Source organism: Haplochromis burtoni, unplaced genomic scaffold (genome assembly GCF_018398535.1).
Source record: "Haplochromis burtoni strain Fernald_Lab_line unplaced genomic scaffold, NCSU_Asbu1 Contig_13, whole genome shotgun sequence".
In the NCBI taxonomy this organism is placed as follows: domain Eukaryota; kingdom Metazoa; phylum Chordata; class Actinopteri; order Cichliformes; family Cichlidae; genus Haplochromis; species Haplochromis burtoni.
The window spans coordinates 4,222,032-4,238,243 of record NW_024582374.1 but is presented as its reverse complement, the minus strand read 5'-3'; the positions used below and the strand labels follow the sequence as shown (position 1 = coordinate 4,238,243).

The 16,212-nt window shown below is 45.6% G+C and overlaps 1 protein-coding gene across 2 annotated transcripts in view; it reads right to left on the bottom strand.

The window, feature by feature from the left end:
- zgc:92140 (uncharacterized protein LOC447854 homolog) overlaps positions 1 to 16,212 on the bottom strand; it is a 48,974-nt gene that overhangs the window by 17,629 nt on the left and 15,133 nt on the right. The window contains exons 3-6 of one of the 2 annotated variants that reach the window (XR_006053686.1): positions 6,552 to 6,634; positions 5,458 to 5,525; positions 4,527 to 4,587; positions 3,017 to 3,123 (exon numbers count right to left, since the gene is read on the bottom strand). Coding sequence is in view for 1 of the 2 variants with exons in the window: in XM_005932466.2 (XP_005932528.1) it covers positions 3,076 to 3,123; positions 4,527 to 4,587; positions 5,458 to 5,525; positions 6,552 to 6,634 (260 nt within the window). In the remaining variant the exon portion in view is untranslated. Of the gene's footprint in view, positions 1 to 1,601; positions 3,124 to 4,526; positions 4,588 to 5,457; positions 5,526 to 6,551; positions 6,635 to 16,212 lie in introns of those variants that run through there. The other variant, XM_005932466.2, reaches the window with a different exon arrangement.

Genomic DNA, 16,212 nt, shown 5'->3' with positions numbered 1-16,212 from the left:
CGCGCGCACTGGAAGCAGGGAGGAGTGGGCTCTTTATTGGTACTTACGTCAGGGTGGAAAGAACATTTTCTTGCCCATATTCCTGTCTGAGGTTAACGGGCAACATCCGTCTCCTCCTCACTCTCTCCCTCCTACACTCTCACCTCCCCGACTCCCTCATTTTAATTTCTCGCTCCCGCTCTCCCCCTCTCCGTGTCTGCCTCCAACACTTTTATTTCTCTGTGTGGGAGAGCCTTGCCGCGAGCGCCGTCCCACAGGGAGCCTTTCACGCTGCCGATGTGCTCAGCGGCTGCTGATTGTAACCTCATGCGCCCCTGCAAGTGAGTCATGCAAGGTAAAGAAGGAGTTTGTGTGTGTTACAGAGAGACAGCTATTAAAGACACAGCGGGGCCACCAAATGTTCCCTTCATAACCAGGAGATCGGCTCTACCACTGTTACCCACTCAAGGCATCATACGCGCAGTCCCAAGTGTGCATAATTAGGCCGAGCTCAGGAGCACTCTGGGGTTTACAGGCATGTGAAGAAGAAAGCAGGCCCGCTATCTCTGGCAGAAGTTTCCCTAACCGGGTCTTAGAATCAGGTGATTACAAGCCAAGGTTAGCAACAGCATAGAGTAACCCACCAACAGCTGCATTTGTGTATCGTCACTGTTATTTTCAGCACAGAAACAGCTGACACTCACCTGTTTAGCTGTGCTCACCTCCACGTAGGCTGCCTCTCCACCTCCACCCACTACTTCTCCATCGCTTTAGTGCTGATATCACATTTTTCCCATCAAACCATCCTTCAGAGAGCTTAAAAACTGACACCCACTCCACCCAACAATTTTTATCAAAAAAGGATTCAAGGTAAAATTTCAGCTTAGTAAAGGCCAACGCCACAGCCTCAACAGACCCCTGTTCATCTTTACCAGCATGAATGATATTCATTCAGCTGCGTGCCTGCTGCAGCACACTCCTACATCAAGTCTGAGGGGATATACGAGCATATGATTTAAATATATTTTATATTTATATGATTTAAATGTGAGACGAGGTCGTGTCCCCCTGCATGTTTTATAATTAAGCTTGTAGATCGTGTTGTTTTAAGCAGGATTTCGTTGCCTCCTGAAGCTCTTTGAATAATCTTTGTGTTTCAGAGATGTCACGCTGACCTCCGCTTGACAGCTGGGCTGAATTAGCTCATGCACCCGGAGGGCTCACATATAGATAAATAATTTCAAGAGCCGTGATTTGAATACTCATTGGAGAATTGCTGACACCTAACTGATTTATTTTGACCTAGAAAAAAAAATGTGAGTGCCCACGAAGTTGTTGATCATGGCCAAAATATGTTTATATGTATTTATTAGAACGCCTGCAGAGCAGACTGCAGTACTGAGTCTGTGCCAGCAGGTGGCAGAGCACAACGCTGCAGTTATGAATGAATGCGCTCTGACTGCATGGCTTTAGGCAGCATGACCACAGAAAAATAGACTGACTTCTCCCTCCTCAGTGCACTGCCGGCATCATGGCGCTCCATTACTCTGCTCCAAGTAGCGGGGGCGCGCACGCGCGCGCGCACGCACACATTAACATGGTACACACAGGATCAGAGCTTCTGCGCTTTCTATTTTTAATAGAAAAAAGTATTTAAAATAATACAACAGTAAGTATCCAGTAAGGATGACAACAGCAACAAAACAAAACAAATCAAAGAAAAAGAAAAAAAAGTGATTAGGTCTGTGTCTCCACGGCAACCATGCATCCTCCCCTTACGCTCAGCCCAGTTTGCTGCTTCAGTGCCAGTGTGTGTGTGTATGTCTGTGTGTGTGTGAACACTGAGCCAAAGCAGAAATGTGGAGCTACATGGAACACCTCTGACTGATGCACATGACAGTCTGCTGGTGAAATGAGGAGGACACATTAATGTGTTTGAGTGACTCATATCGATACGCCGAACGTGTGCTGGAATGAGTGTGTGCTACCATATGTACAAGAATAGACTGCACGTGCACGTTAGCACGGCTCTGCCAGGTTCTGGTAAAAGGTGGAGGACGGATTGGGTTGAGACACAGATGCGGTGAATTATGCAGCTTCACTCTGATTGCTGTGGCGGTGAGGGCGATAATGGTTTTGATGAGGATACACTACGATGGAAGCCAAGAGTAAAACAAACTGAAGAAAAGAACATCATGGAAGGGAAGGGCTTGAGTGAATGATTGGCTGGAACAGAATAAAAAACAAAAACAAAAAACAAAAACAGGGTCCTTGACTTCAAGGCAGGAGGAGTTGAGTTTCAAATCACCAGCTCGCTCCATATTCTCTCTTATTAAAATATCCCCAAAATATTCCCCCCTTTCTCCGCCTTCCCTCTTCCTCCCTCACCCGTTCTCTCAGGCTGCCGCGGCCCAGGCCAGCCTGACTGTAGCCAGGCAGGCCAAAGAGTTCAGTGTGGATCCTGGTAGTGTTAGATATCTCCTTCCCTGCGCTCTTTCTTCTCCACTCGTGCATCTCGAGACACCCACCAACATGTTCCTCCTTCCTGGGCCTCCGTATTTGGGAAGTTCTTTTGTCCAATTGCAGGGGTTAAATATAGACAGACAGACAGGAGGACAGACAGGAGGACAGATGGAGGCCTGCGAAGCCGCCTTTATCCAGCTCGAGGAAACGGCCGTGCCCAACCCGTCAGAGGCGAGTTCACGCGATGTGTGCACATCCGTCACCGCGTCATCCTCCATCCCTCCCTCCTTTCATCTGCCTGTCACTTCATCCCTCGCCACCTCCATCTGTCCACCCGGGGCCTGAAGGGGTGAGGCGCTAAGTAAGGAGGGCTGTGTATAGTCTCTGAAGAAAGTTTTCTTTATGCCATTCTCTCTCTCTGTCTCAAGCATCCCCCACTCTTTCGCTTGTATTTAAAGTATTATCTTTGCCACATGTTCAACAACTCACAAAATCATACCAACATAAAGTGTCCTGTCAACACCCCATTGGTCAAACACTGATTTAGCGCTCTCTCAGGCACACGCACACGCACACGCACACACACACACACGGTGAGGCTCTCTGTGGGGGTGACTCCTGGGGGCCTCTGTGCTATGTCCCATCTTCCTCCTCCTCCTCCTCCGAACAGTAGTCTCGTCCCTGCAAACAAAAGCATGACTATGAGAAGAGCCGACACCTGTTACACCACCTCATTTACACAGACCACCGTCAGTCTTCAGGCACCCGATAAAGTGCTCAAAAGTGGGCTAAACTAGCTGCTCTCCTTTCCTCTGCAGAGCTTTTCCAACTCTCCTCAAAAAAGCTCTGAAATCACAGGATGCCTCAGAAGGACGCCGAGTGCAGTACTGTAATATTTCCACTCTGTATTACTTCATAGTAATGATGCTTTTCAAATTAAAAGACTTTTACTTCAACGTTAATGTGACAGATATGTTTTCTTTTTTCAGATTTGCAGATTGCACTCATAATGTTTTGATTAAAACACCAGACAGTAATTAAAGCTCTGTTAACGGGCTTTATTTTTGGGCCACATTAACATATTATGACCCGATTGCATTTATACAGGAAAACAGCAGCCTAGTAAAAATCCATCATGTAACCCTATCCATCAGACTCTGTAGCAAGTATCACTATCATTCATCTGGAGATTTGTTTTTTCCTCCAGCATTCGCCGTCATTCTCATTTGTGTAGCTCTCTGTTGACGTCAAACAAGTCACAGAGCTGATTTATAGAATCGCATTAAATCTGTGGCATGGCTGGAACACGGCTTTAACTACACACACTGCAGTCACAGACCATAATAGCTGTGACTGTTTGGAGGCAACATCCAGTGTAAACACAGTACATCAGTCTGATTTTAGGTCCCCGTCACACAGGCCTAGAGACCGGTTGCAGAGCGGTTGCTGGCAGTTGCACCTCCCCGTGATTTGGCCACTCATAATTTGCAGGGAACATTCAAACTTCTCCAAGTTTCATAACAGTTTAAAAGAGCAGATGACTGCACTTCTTCACGTTATTTAAAAAAATGTTCCACCTCTCATCCAAGAGGCTCCTTCGGGTCTGATGGATGAGAAGGAACGCCTTTGAAAAAGACCACGATGACCAAAAACCTACATGGACGTACTCTCCGATTTCAGCTGCAACCAAAGCAGGTCCCAGGGTGCAACTTTTACTCGCAACTCCTGGAATCAACTCCAGATGTTTGAAATATATCGAATACACCAACATTTTACTATCTTCACGCTGTAGCTACATTTCCTCATCCACGTTTCAAGGCCGAGGTGAAAATTTTAATCCGTCATAGCGAAGCTGAATCGAGGATTACTCATTTCACTTTGGGTGCTTCTGACTGTTTATGAGCTTGCAGCGTAATTCAAGAGGCAGACTAAGAGCAGCGAGCGCTCATCACCGTGGCGATCACCTGTCCCTCCCCCTCAGTGAGGGAGATGTTTAATGGTTTAGGATCCAGCTGTTATTTTAAATGCCCTGCCCCTCCTTCACTGCAACCCTCCCCAACAAACCCCACTTCCGGCCTCCTCACCTTCTCAATCTTCTCATCCAGCATCCTGAAAAATTCCTGCTGGCTTTCTGACGTGTGAATGCTGAGAGACACAGACACAAATGGAAAAGTTAGAGAGGGGGGGAGAGGAAGTTGGAGGATGGAGATGAGGAGGAGGGGGGAGGCAACAAATACATCATGAGAATTTTCCATTACAACCCCCCCACACACACATACAGCACAGACACGCACACACATCCCTCACCGCAGTGTGAGAAACAGTTCTGTTTGGAGGATTTTAAAAGATCATTTAATAAAGAATTAATGCAGCAAAAGACTAAAGACTGCAGCCGGCAGCAGCCGTGATGTACGCACGCAGAGGCTCATCAACATGCACGCAGCGGGGGCCGGCCACGAGGCAGGATTACAAAAGCCAGACACAAAATATCGCTCGCTTCACGTCATAACATTAACATACTGAGGTGACAACTTAATGGAAGCAGCCGCTTATGAACGCATCAGTTCAGCCAGATTCAGACGCGCTTCAATAATCATTTCTGTTTGTTTTCATTAGAACTCGTCAGAATAAAAAGGCTCCGGCTTGAATTCGAGTGAAATAACGTTCAGCCTGATAACTTCGGCTTATTTTTCATTCGCAAGATTATTTCACATTTTTCTAGGTCCCCTTTCTACTGGCTGCATGGCTCTGAGAGGGGGCCCCCGCCACAGTTTAAGAACCTCCGGCTCAACAGTTCATTTTGAACGTTGAAAACAGCCGAAATCAGCGTGGAAACAGAAAGAGAAACTGTGGCTTCCTCTGTCACAAAACAAAAAGAAAATATATTACGTAATGTGAGCAAACTGTACCTTTGACATTTGTCATTCAAATTACCGAAGTTGCCCATAAAGAATAGATGTTATTATTTATTCCCACTGCATGTTTACGAGATTAAACCCGCTACTCATGACTTACTTGGATTTGATGTTTGGTGCAGGAACCTCTTTCTGATGTTTGCCTTTGTGCTGGACATTACTCTTCTCCTGAAAACGCACGCACATGCGCACCATTAGTTTTCATTATCAGCTGATGGATACGTTTAAAACAAACAGCTACATCACTGGAAGCAAATGTCACATCAAACCTGGATTATCAAATTACAATCCTCACTCAGACGGCACTGCGTGACGGGCGTGGGACACGGGAAAGAGGCATAATGTATGTATGCCTAATAAAACTGATTATCGGCTCTGATGAAGGTTGATCACCATGCATGCGTTTCCTGCTGTGTTTCCGCATCATGCATTTTCCACCTCTGAGTCTCTGAGTGAGGATTACTTTGTGAGAGCAAGCAGCTACACGGATGCTGGTCAGACCGCAAACGGCAGACGGACCGGGCTATGTAAAAACGCAGCTTGTGTCTTACAACAACTCATTTGACGCTATATAAATAAAACTGCATTGAATACAGTGCTTATCTGTTGTGTGTCTGTACTGAAAATGCGCATGTGAGACAGTATGACTCATGACTGCAGACCAAAACTACCTACAGGTAAAATAAAATAACGTGAACCTGAATATGAAGGCAGACCTAATTCACATGACGCTCATTCTTTTCAGTCAGTTAGTGATCTGGAGAGGATAAAAACCTGGTTTTGCAAGTTTCACCTTTTGAGGAATAATGCATCCAAACATTATTATGTAACAGGGAAGCTGTTCTGCAAATTTCCGAAGCAGAATGACTTTCCCAGTCACGATATAGTACGTCTTTGCACCACTGAAGACCTAAAAGTTTTGCAGGAGGGAGTGAAACCAACCGAGCGATCAGCCCACACATTCCACACACGCCTCATGTTGTTTCTACCTGCATGCGAGGCAAGTTTTGTGTGTGTTTTCTGCACTAAGACAATGTGTGTGTGCGTGCAGGCTGGTCAGGCTGACGGAGCCGCCTCTGGACACAAACAGCAGTCTGTTCGCCTCATCTGATGGACTGTCAGGAAAAGGTCTGCGAGTCTGTGAGCCGATGACAGGCTGTCAGCGGATGGTGTGTGCGTGTTTGTGTGTCTCACCAGGTTCTCCTGGTTGCGTGCATTCACTCGGTTTTCATCCCCTCTCATGTACTTCACCTCCTCCACTCCCTTCTTGTATTCGTCTGGAAAGAGAGAGAATGAGGGATGATTAAAGGAGGGAGGAAAGAACAATAAGTTGCATTTATCAGAAGAAACAGGGACCAAATTCCTTTCAGAAATAGTTTAAGAATGGCTCGTCAGCCTTACTGTAACCTCGCTGCAACAGCAACATGGCCAGCGACTATTCCATTGATTGTTGTTATAATTGGTTCAAGGTAATCTGATAACTATGACCTGATGGGGTGTACTGAAAAGTGGAGATGACAGCTGAGGGATGAGCAGGAGGACACAAGTTTCCATTTTAGCTACAGCAATTCATCTGATGAGAGAGAAAGCAACGACGGGCAGACACCGAGGGAGAATAAGTGAGTAGTGGGTATGTGAAATGAGAGGAGACGAAAAGGGGGGGGAAGAAAAAAGAGGCGATAAGGAGGAGTAAGCTGCAGGGGATTTAAGATCAGTTAAACAGCTTCTGGGCTTCATGGACAGCTTAGACGGTTAAGACAGTTAAGACAAACTCAGAGGCAGCAAGAGCGTTGGCCGTCACCAAACGGCGCAACCATCTGCACGGTTCAACCACCGCGCCCAGAACGTCCGGCCTCAATCAAGCCCACAGCTCAGACTCAGGGCAATAAATCATCCAAAGTTATTTTCCCGATACCGTCCGAGCCCCGATGATTAGCCCAAGAACAGCCGAGATATCGCGATGCACACAGTCAACCCACACAAGTGCAAACTGTGCAAACTAACGAACGACAGCCGATACTCATTACGGATCTTATCATTAAGTCCATAAACAAATATCACAGTCCTTTATGACTTCCACTCGGGTGGTTCTGTTTCTGGTTTTCACTGTGTCCACGAACGCGATCGCTTGAAGAGTTTTGAATGCCATGTGATCAAACTTTGTGGGGGGCGTAGAGCGGGGTCGTGTTTACAACCTGGCTCGCGTCCATCGAGGCCTTCAAGGTCAACTTCATGATTTTGTCATGAAAACTGACAAAAAGCCTTAGAACGTGTGCATACAGGGAGTGCAGAATTATTAGGCAAGTTGTATTTTTGAGGAATCATTTTATTATTGAACAACAACCATGTTCTCAATGAACCCAAAAAACTCATTAATATCAAAGCTGAATGTTTTTGGAAGTAGTTTTTAGTTTGTTTTTAGTTTTAGCTATTTTAGGGGGATATCTGTGTGTGCAGGTGACTATTACTGTGCATAATTATTAGGCAACTTAACAAAAAACAAATATATACCCATTTCAATTATTTATTTTTACCAGTGAAACCAATATAACATCTCCACATTCACAAATATACATTTCTGACATTCAACAAAAACAAATCAGCGACCAATATAGCCACCTTTCTTTGCAAGGACACTCAAAAGCCTGCCATCCATGGATTCTGTCAGTGTTTTGATCTGTTCACCATCAACATTGCGTGCAGCAGCAACCACAGCCTCCCAGACACTGTTCAGAGAGGTGTACTGTTTTCCCTCCTTGTAAATCTCACATTTGATGATGGACCACAGGTTCTCAATGGGGTTCAGATCAGGTGAACAAGGAGGCCATGTCATTAGTTTTTCTTCTTTTATACCCTTTCTTGCCAGCCACGCTGTGGAGTACTTGGACGCGTGTGATGGAGCATTGTCCTGCATGAAAATCATGTTTTTCTTGAAGGATGCAGACTTCTTCCTGTACCACTGCTTGAAGAAGGTGTCTTCCAGAAACTGGCAGTAGGACTGGGAGTTGAGCTTGACTCCATCCTCAACCCGAAAAGGCCCCACAAGCTCATCTTTGATGATACCAGCCCAAACCAGTACTCCACCTCCACCTTGCTGGCGTCTGAGTCGGACTGGAGCTCTCTGCCCTTTACCAATCCAGCCACGGGCCCATCCATCTGGCCCATCAAGACTCACTCTCATTTCATCAGTCCATAAAACCTTAGAAAAACCAGTCTTGAGATATTTCTTGGCCCAGTCTTGACGTTTCAGCTTGTGTGTCTTGTTCAGTGGTGGTCGTCTTTCAGCCTTTCTTACCTTGGCCATGTCTCTGAGTATTGCACACCTTGTGCTTTTGGGCACTCCAGTGATGTTGCAGCTCTGAAATATGGCCAAACTGGTGGCAAGTGGCATCTTGGCAGCTGCACGCTTGACTTTTCTCAGTTCATGGGCAGTTATTTTGCGCCTTGGTTTTTCCACACGCTTCTTGCGACCCTGTTGACTATTTTGAATGAAACGCTTGATTGTTCGATGATCACGCTTCAGAAGCTTTGCAATTTTGAGACTGCTGCATCCCTCTGCAAGATATCTCACTATTTTTGACTTTTCTGAGCCTGTCAAGTCCTTCTTTTGACCCATTTTGCCAAAGGAAAGGACGTTGCCTAATAATTATGCACACCTGATATAGGGTGTTGATGTCATTAGACCACACCCCTTCTCATTACAGAGATGCACATCACCTAATATGCTTAATTGGTAGTAGGCTTTCGAGCCTATACAGATTGGAGTAAGACAACATGCATGAAGAGGATGATGTGGACAAAATACTCATTTGCCTAATAATTCTGCACTCCCTGTATGGTCAAAATATAAAAAGTAAGATTTCAAATGTCAGATTTGACCTCTGACCCTCCTTTATGGTGAACAGACTGATCTGAAGGTCAGAACCTGAGTTATTTAAATGTTGCATTGACAACATGCTTACAGGGAATGTCACACAGGGATCGTGTTACTTTATTATGACTTTTTTTAGACACATAATGGTAACAGATTAGAACTGTTTCAATAAATGTACAATTACTAAATGTGTAACCGATGGAGTGAATGCTACATGTGTACTATATGCACGACATGAATATATGGAAGATACTCTACTATTCCCTTAAAAGTACACAGAGCCCAGAGAGCGAGCTGCCTGGGCGGATGTTTGTGCTCTCCGGCTGCTTCTTGTTGTATTTTAGATGACATTAATGAGCCTTTAAAGACCAAAGTGAACACACAGTACAGTTCCAGTATGATGAGGCCTACTGCCAGCCATGTGTTTATCATGTTTATTGATGATTATTAATGATCAGTGATGTGGGACGCATTGGAATGGTTTTAGGACCTTTAGACAAGCTCTTAATTAGAGTGACCGTAACGTGAAATGATATGTACGGCACATTTGCGTAACCCCGAGCCCCGCCTAACCTTGAGCAACAACACAAGCTCTGCTGACTACCTCGTAACTGATAAAGCAGCTGAGAAGGCGATAAGTACCAGTGGCTTTATCTCTTACACACTTTGTATTTTGCCCCCACGCTCTCTCTGCAGTGTGTCTGTCGGCGTGACGTCCGTCTGTGCCCCCACGTACCCAGCTGAAGGGTTCGCCCAACTCCTCACCTGATGTGTGCTTAAGCCCACGATCACCTGTGTTTTTACATCGCGCACGTGTGTCTTTAGAGCCGAAATAATTAGCGAGAGAAAGAGAGAACGCTGACAGAGATGAAGAGAAAGAGACGAGAGAAACAAATGCCAGCTCCTTTTCTGCTGTTTGTCTCAGGAATGTAAACGAGTCGGAGCAAAGCAGCTCCTGTCTGAACATGCCGACAAACACACACATACGGCGCTGTAACACAGCACAGGCTCACCGAGCTCAGGTCTGCTCTGTAAACACAAGTGCATACGGTGCTACTGTAGGAAACAGTACTAAGAGCTATTTCCTCTGCTCTCCTGATGGCAGAGGGGCAACAGCATCAATTTCAAGCTATATAATCTGTTTTTTTAGGGCAGAGACAAACGAACAGAGGGGGTAAAATTAGCAGCAGCTGCTGGATTTACACTAAATCAGCCTAAACTGGAATTTTAAAGCAAGCATTGAGGAGCATGTGGCATTATAATTTGCGTGAGCTGCAGCCTGAGAGGTTAAAGTGTTTGAATGTTCTGCTTCTGTCACAGGATGGCAGCTGAACGCCACGATAAACGGTAGACAGATCAAAGTGACCCAGCTTGCACCAATCAAGAGTCATCACATCACAGACTTTGCTTCGATTTAGATAGGAGCAAAGAAAGTGGTCACGCTGCGCGAGTTGTATGTGAAGCGTGCGTGCGTGCGCGTGGCACGCTGTGTCACAAGAGATGACATGGGTGTTTCGTCACATCGATGCTGGGCTCGCTTTGGGTGAGGGGGAGGGAGCCCGTCGGAGAGGGGAGAGATGAAAGGGAAGAACTATTTTGAGAAGCCGCGATTTTGTGATGTGGACGTCGTTCACATCTCTGATTACAGAGCGGCGCTCCGCGCTGACCTTAAGATACCAGCAGTCAGAGTGTGTGCGCGCGTGTGTTCACATGTGTGTGTGTGTGTGTGTGTGCACAAGCATGTTTCATCGCAGATAGAAATGGAAACGTCTTTGAATCAGCACGTTTGTCATTTCATGCGAGTGCAGTGTTTGTTTGGGTATGAGTCATTTAAATCGCCTTATTTAAGCGTGTGTGTCTGCTCTCATAGCTCTCGCTGGCCTGTCCTGTGGCTATGTCACTCTGTCCTTCCTGCTGTGTGTCCTCCCTCTCAGCCAGCCTGGCTACAAGCCATCATCGGTCTGGCCGTGACACTCACACCTGAACGTGAACCCTCATCTCTAAACAGGCGCACACACACCAACCATCGCTCCAATGAAATGACTATCAGCTTTGAAAGGAGAAGAGAGAAAAAAAATTGTTTATGATATTTTGAACAGAAATCTTGCCGGCAGGGATAAAATGATGAAAAGCAGGAAGAGAACGATCTCAAACAGTTTATTACTGCAAGGCCCGTTTAACATTTCGGCTGGAGTCACTGAACTATCGGAGGAAGGTTATACAGTTAACTACAACTGAACTAAAGCACTGGCTGTGGGAACACGTTAGGCAACACCTTGCTAATGCTTCAGAACCATCTTTATACTTTATGGCACAGATTCAGCACACTGCTGGAAACATCCCTGACAGCTGCTGCATCCATGACGTTTACCGCATCCTAAAGTTGCTCTATTGGATCAGATTCATCATCACGAACAAACCAGTTTGAGACTATCTGAGCTATCGGAAGATGGGTACGGTGTGGACTGGCTCTTACATAGAGCTTTTCTACTCAAAGCATGTCAGAAAGCCTGGGGTGGCTTTAGCTCAGGTGGTAGAGCAGGTTGCCTACTAATCAGAAAGTTGGTGGTTTGACTCCAGTCTGCATGCAACAACTGAAGTGTGAATGTGTGAATGTTAGCTGGGTGAGCTGGTGCAGACTGCAGCTTCACTTTCCTGTATGTAGCTCACAGGAGCCGTTGCAGCCCATGTGCTTCAAGCTTCAACATGCTACGGATTCAGAGATGTTCTTCTGCACACCTAGTTTGTAATGAGTGGTTATTTGAGTTATTGTTGCCTTCCTTCAGCTCAAAGCAGCCAAACCAGTCAAATCATATCATCTCTGTGACGGCGGAGACGGCCACGTCGGAAAATCCCAGCAGAGCAACAGTATCTGAAGCACTCACACCAACAACTACATTTACAGTCACTTAAAATCACCTTCCTTCCCCACCCTGGCAATTAGTCTGAACTTCAGGACATCTTGAAAATGTCTACACGCCTCAGTGCCCTGAGTTCCTGCCATGTGATTGGCTAATTAGATGTCTGTATTAGATTAGACTGAGAGGTCACGACTGACTCAGAGCCCTTACGTGTTTATTAAAATGCCAAAAAGATACTCTGATATCTCATCTCTGAGTAATACTCCCACACATTATCACCGAAATAGCAAACTGATAACACAACTAATAAAAGTTATTGACTCATGATTAATCAGTAAAGTACGTAAGAGATGCAGGAGACACGCCGGGTGCCGGTATGGGTTTCCAGAGACTGACACAGCTGCTCACAAATGAAAGTCAGTTACAGCTTGTCTCTCACTGTCACTAAAACTCTTCCAAGATGAAAGGAACCTGAGGAAAGTCTCATCTGTGTGAAAACAGTCAAACTTCACGTAAAAAGAAATAAAAACATTAAGTGGAATTTGCAGTGTTGGGACAGCTTCTCAGAAATATCCAACACTGAGACAGATCATGCTTTTGTTTGATGAAGGCTCTCGTCTGATCTGTCGTAACGAGAAAGTTACAAGCGGAGAAGATTAGCGCAGGCTCTCTGCTCATCTGCGAGCTGAGCTGATGGATTCAATAAGTAAACTTTACTGCATAAACACGACTTTCAGAGAACTCTTACATACGGATGAGACCTCCTGTATGCATAAAGAGCTTAAACACTTCTTGTGTGCATTAGAGCCTCTCCTTGATTATCCCAGTGACATCAGGGGATGGATGGCACCGAATTTCCTTAATTTTAAAGGAAAAAAAAGATTGGGGTCATGCTTTTTAAATCCAGTAGCTCCAGCTGTATCCCTACCTTTGACTTTTCCTCCTTGGCCATACATGAAAAATCCAGCATCACTAATTTAGGTGTGAAAATGGACCCCAGCCTAAAACTTAACCGCCACATGTCCTCCCTGTTTTTAAGTGCTTTCAGTTGAGGCAGCTGTCAAAAATCAAGCCCATCCTGTCTAGATCCCACCTAAAGGCATCACCTCTCGTCTGGATTATTGTTACTCTGCCTCCCTCTCACGTCTACACCCGTTACAAAAACGCTGCTGCACGATTTTCACGACCCTGTCAGCTTGTGGCCTTCATCGGGGTCATGATGAAGCCGAAACACGTTGGTCTGGTAACCTAATAACTTCTCCATGCACCTGGGACGCAGGTGAAATTGTGCCAGAAAAGCAAACGAGAGCACATAACTCAGTACTATTTCAAATCTGGCATTTATGAATGAACTTGTAGCTGATTCAATGTTTTACACTTGATCTCTCATTTTTTTCTACAGCACTTATGTTGTTTTTAAGTGCTTTGGAAATAAAGTGATGATCGTGATGATGAAGTGCATGGGAGCAGATATGCATACACAGACACTTAAATGCTCATTTCCAGCTCCACAAATTTTGTTGTTGGACTCCAGAGTAGCTTCCTGTGATTTTCTGCTTAAAACAATCTTTATTTATCTTATACTGGACCTCAGGACATACTTTAAACCAACCTGCTTTCTGATTGGCTGCCTTTCACAGAAGATTTCAGCCGCAGGTGATTGGTACCAAGGTCGGTATGACCATCCACCATTTTAACAGTAGAAAATGAGGAAAGGAACAACAGGTCAGCACAGGGCTGGACTGTATTTGAGCTGTCTGTGCATGACTCTGAGTTAGCTTCCTCTTTAGTTCAACTTCTGTAATCAGCTGTGAAGCTTGTGGCTTCTGAAGATCACTGAATGAATCAGGTTTTTTTTGCCTCCCCTCTAAACACCGTCCCACTTAACCACTGAGCTGCTGATGAGCCCTCTATTAAAAACGCAACATACCTTTAAAATCAAGGTCCATTTAACCCAACATCTGCTGTCAGGGGTCACACAAAGGTCATTATCAACCCAAGTTAACCTCTGGTTTCTCAATGATCACGTTCACATGACGGAGGCGGTGCTGTATGATTCACCAGAACCACAGACAGGCCTATTGTCAGCAGACCAGTTGAAAAAACTGACAGATGAGCAGTGTTTAAAAGCTCTGTACGGATGATCATCACTACAAAGAGCTGGTGCATTTGTAAAGTTTAAAGGAAGGAGTGTAATTGAACTGATTAGTATTACATCACTGATTTCACTGAGACTCGAGAGAATCTGACAGATGAAATCCGTGTTCAGATATGCGGAAGACAGTGTCGGTTTTTAAAATCTCTCAGCCGCAGCCCCGAGAGTGTGAGAGCAGGTACAGAACAAGTATAAAAGCACAATTCAAATGTCAGCCTAGCGCACATGCAAATGTGATATAAAGGTCAACAAGTACAAACATAGGTGCCTTGTTTTCAGATATTAGAGCTGATAGGGAGGATAAAATTAGTAGAAATCTATTTTTCTACTAATGTGCATCAGGGAAAGACAATACTTTAAAAACTTCCTCTTATTCTCAGCACACTGAGGTCTGAGGCATCTTTCCAGGTCGCAGCCTGCTCTGCAGCAGGTTGTGTCTGCAGCAGAAGTTAACATTGCGATGTATACCAGCAAGAAGTGAACTGCCTTCATAATACTGAAAACCTTCTTCTTCTCCTTCTTTTCCATAAGTGGTCGTCACAGCAGACCGTCTGCCCCATCCCAGCATCCACCTCTGTCACACCGACCCTCTGCATGTCCTCCTTCACTACATCCATGAATCTTCTTCATCATCCTCTCTGCCTCCGCTGCACATGTGCAAACCATTTCTGCCTCTCTGACTCTGAGCTGCCCCTCTGATGGATTCATTTCTAATGCTGCTCTCACCTCTGGTTCCAAGTCTATCTTTCCATCCCAGGGATTGAACCGGTGACCTTCAGGTCTGTGCGCTGCCCCAGAGAGGAGTCGTTTTCACTCGGCACGCAACGTACACAGAAACGATGTCATTTGTGACTTTGGGCTGTCAGCTGTGTTTTGTGTTCCTCGAGTTTAACAGGGAACCGACGGCACAATCGGTTAATTCAAGAAAGCAACTGGTCTGTTTTTTGGGGTTTTTTTCATCTGCGATAATATTTCCAAGGTCTGATTCTCATTCGGCAGTCCGATAAAGAAAGCCCCGAGTTTCTTTGAACAATAATTTCTGAGCAATCCCGTTTTACTCCGAGGAAGTGATTGTAGCGTTGTCTGCTTGTGGCACAGAAGGACAGTAACGTGTTCATTCAGTGAGACAGTCGAACCTTTCAGCACAAAAACTGAGATAAACACTGAAACTGTACACCGCCTTGTTTTCTATAAATGTTGAGCTGCCACATATACAATCAGATATACTTGCTATCTCCACTCTAATCTCCTCTGACTGTAATTATTACAGACATCAGCAGCACGATGTTGTGGAGAGTGTTGCTATTTTCCCTCGTCGTCCCCTCAGCGTTTGTGTAATGGAGCTGAGCCTTTTCCGGTTATTGTGTGAGAGCGACTGAGAGAGGGTTGGGGAGGGGAGGGCAGGGCATTTGGGGGGTTGGTTAGGGTTAGCGGCCGGAGTCTGAATATCTGGGACATACAAATACACACTCACGCACACAGAGGGCACAAGGACAGACTGATTGCCAGACAATCTGTTGGAGGCAGATCTGCATGAGCATGAATAGGGCTTACTGTCTAACCGAGCACACTGATATGAAAACATCAGCGCATACGTGAATGCAAACACACCGACGCGCAGCCCGCTGGGGTTACACTTGTGTGCGTAGGCTGACCAGAGCCGACCAGTGTTTTCCGCCTAAGTCATGAGAAGTAAACCGGATGCTGCGAGCCAGTTTGGCAGCGGTTGTAAAGGGCGGCGAGTCGAGTGGGAAAGAATGACTGCACAGTATGTGACGACAGCGACAGCAGAAAGATGTGCACGCGAAGTGGGCGAAGATAAGGAAGGGGGGCATTAAGAAGGGAGATGCTTTTGGGGTTTTGAGGCCTGGGATAACTCTAATCCGCACAATCCAGGTCACTTCCATCTCTACCTTCACACACACACACACACACACACACACACACACACACACACACACACAC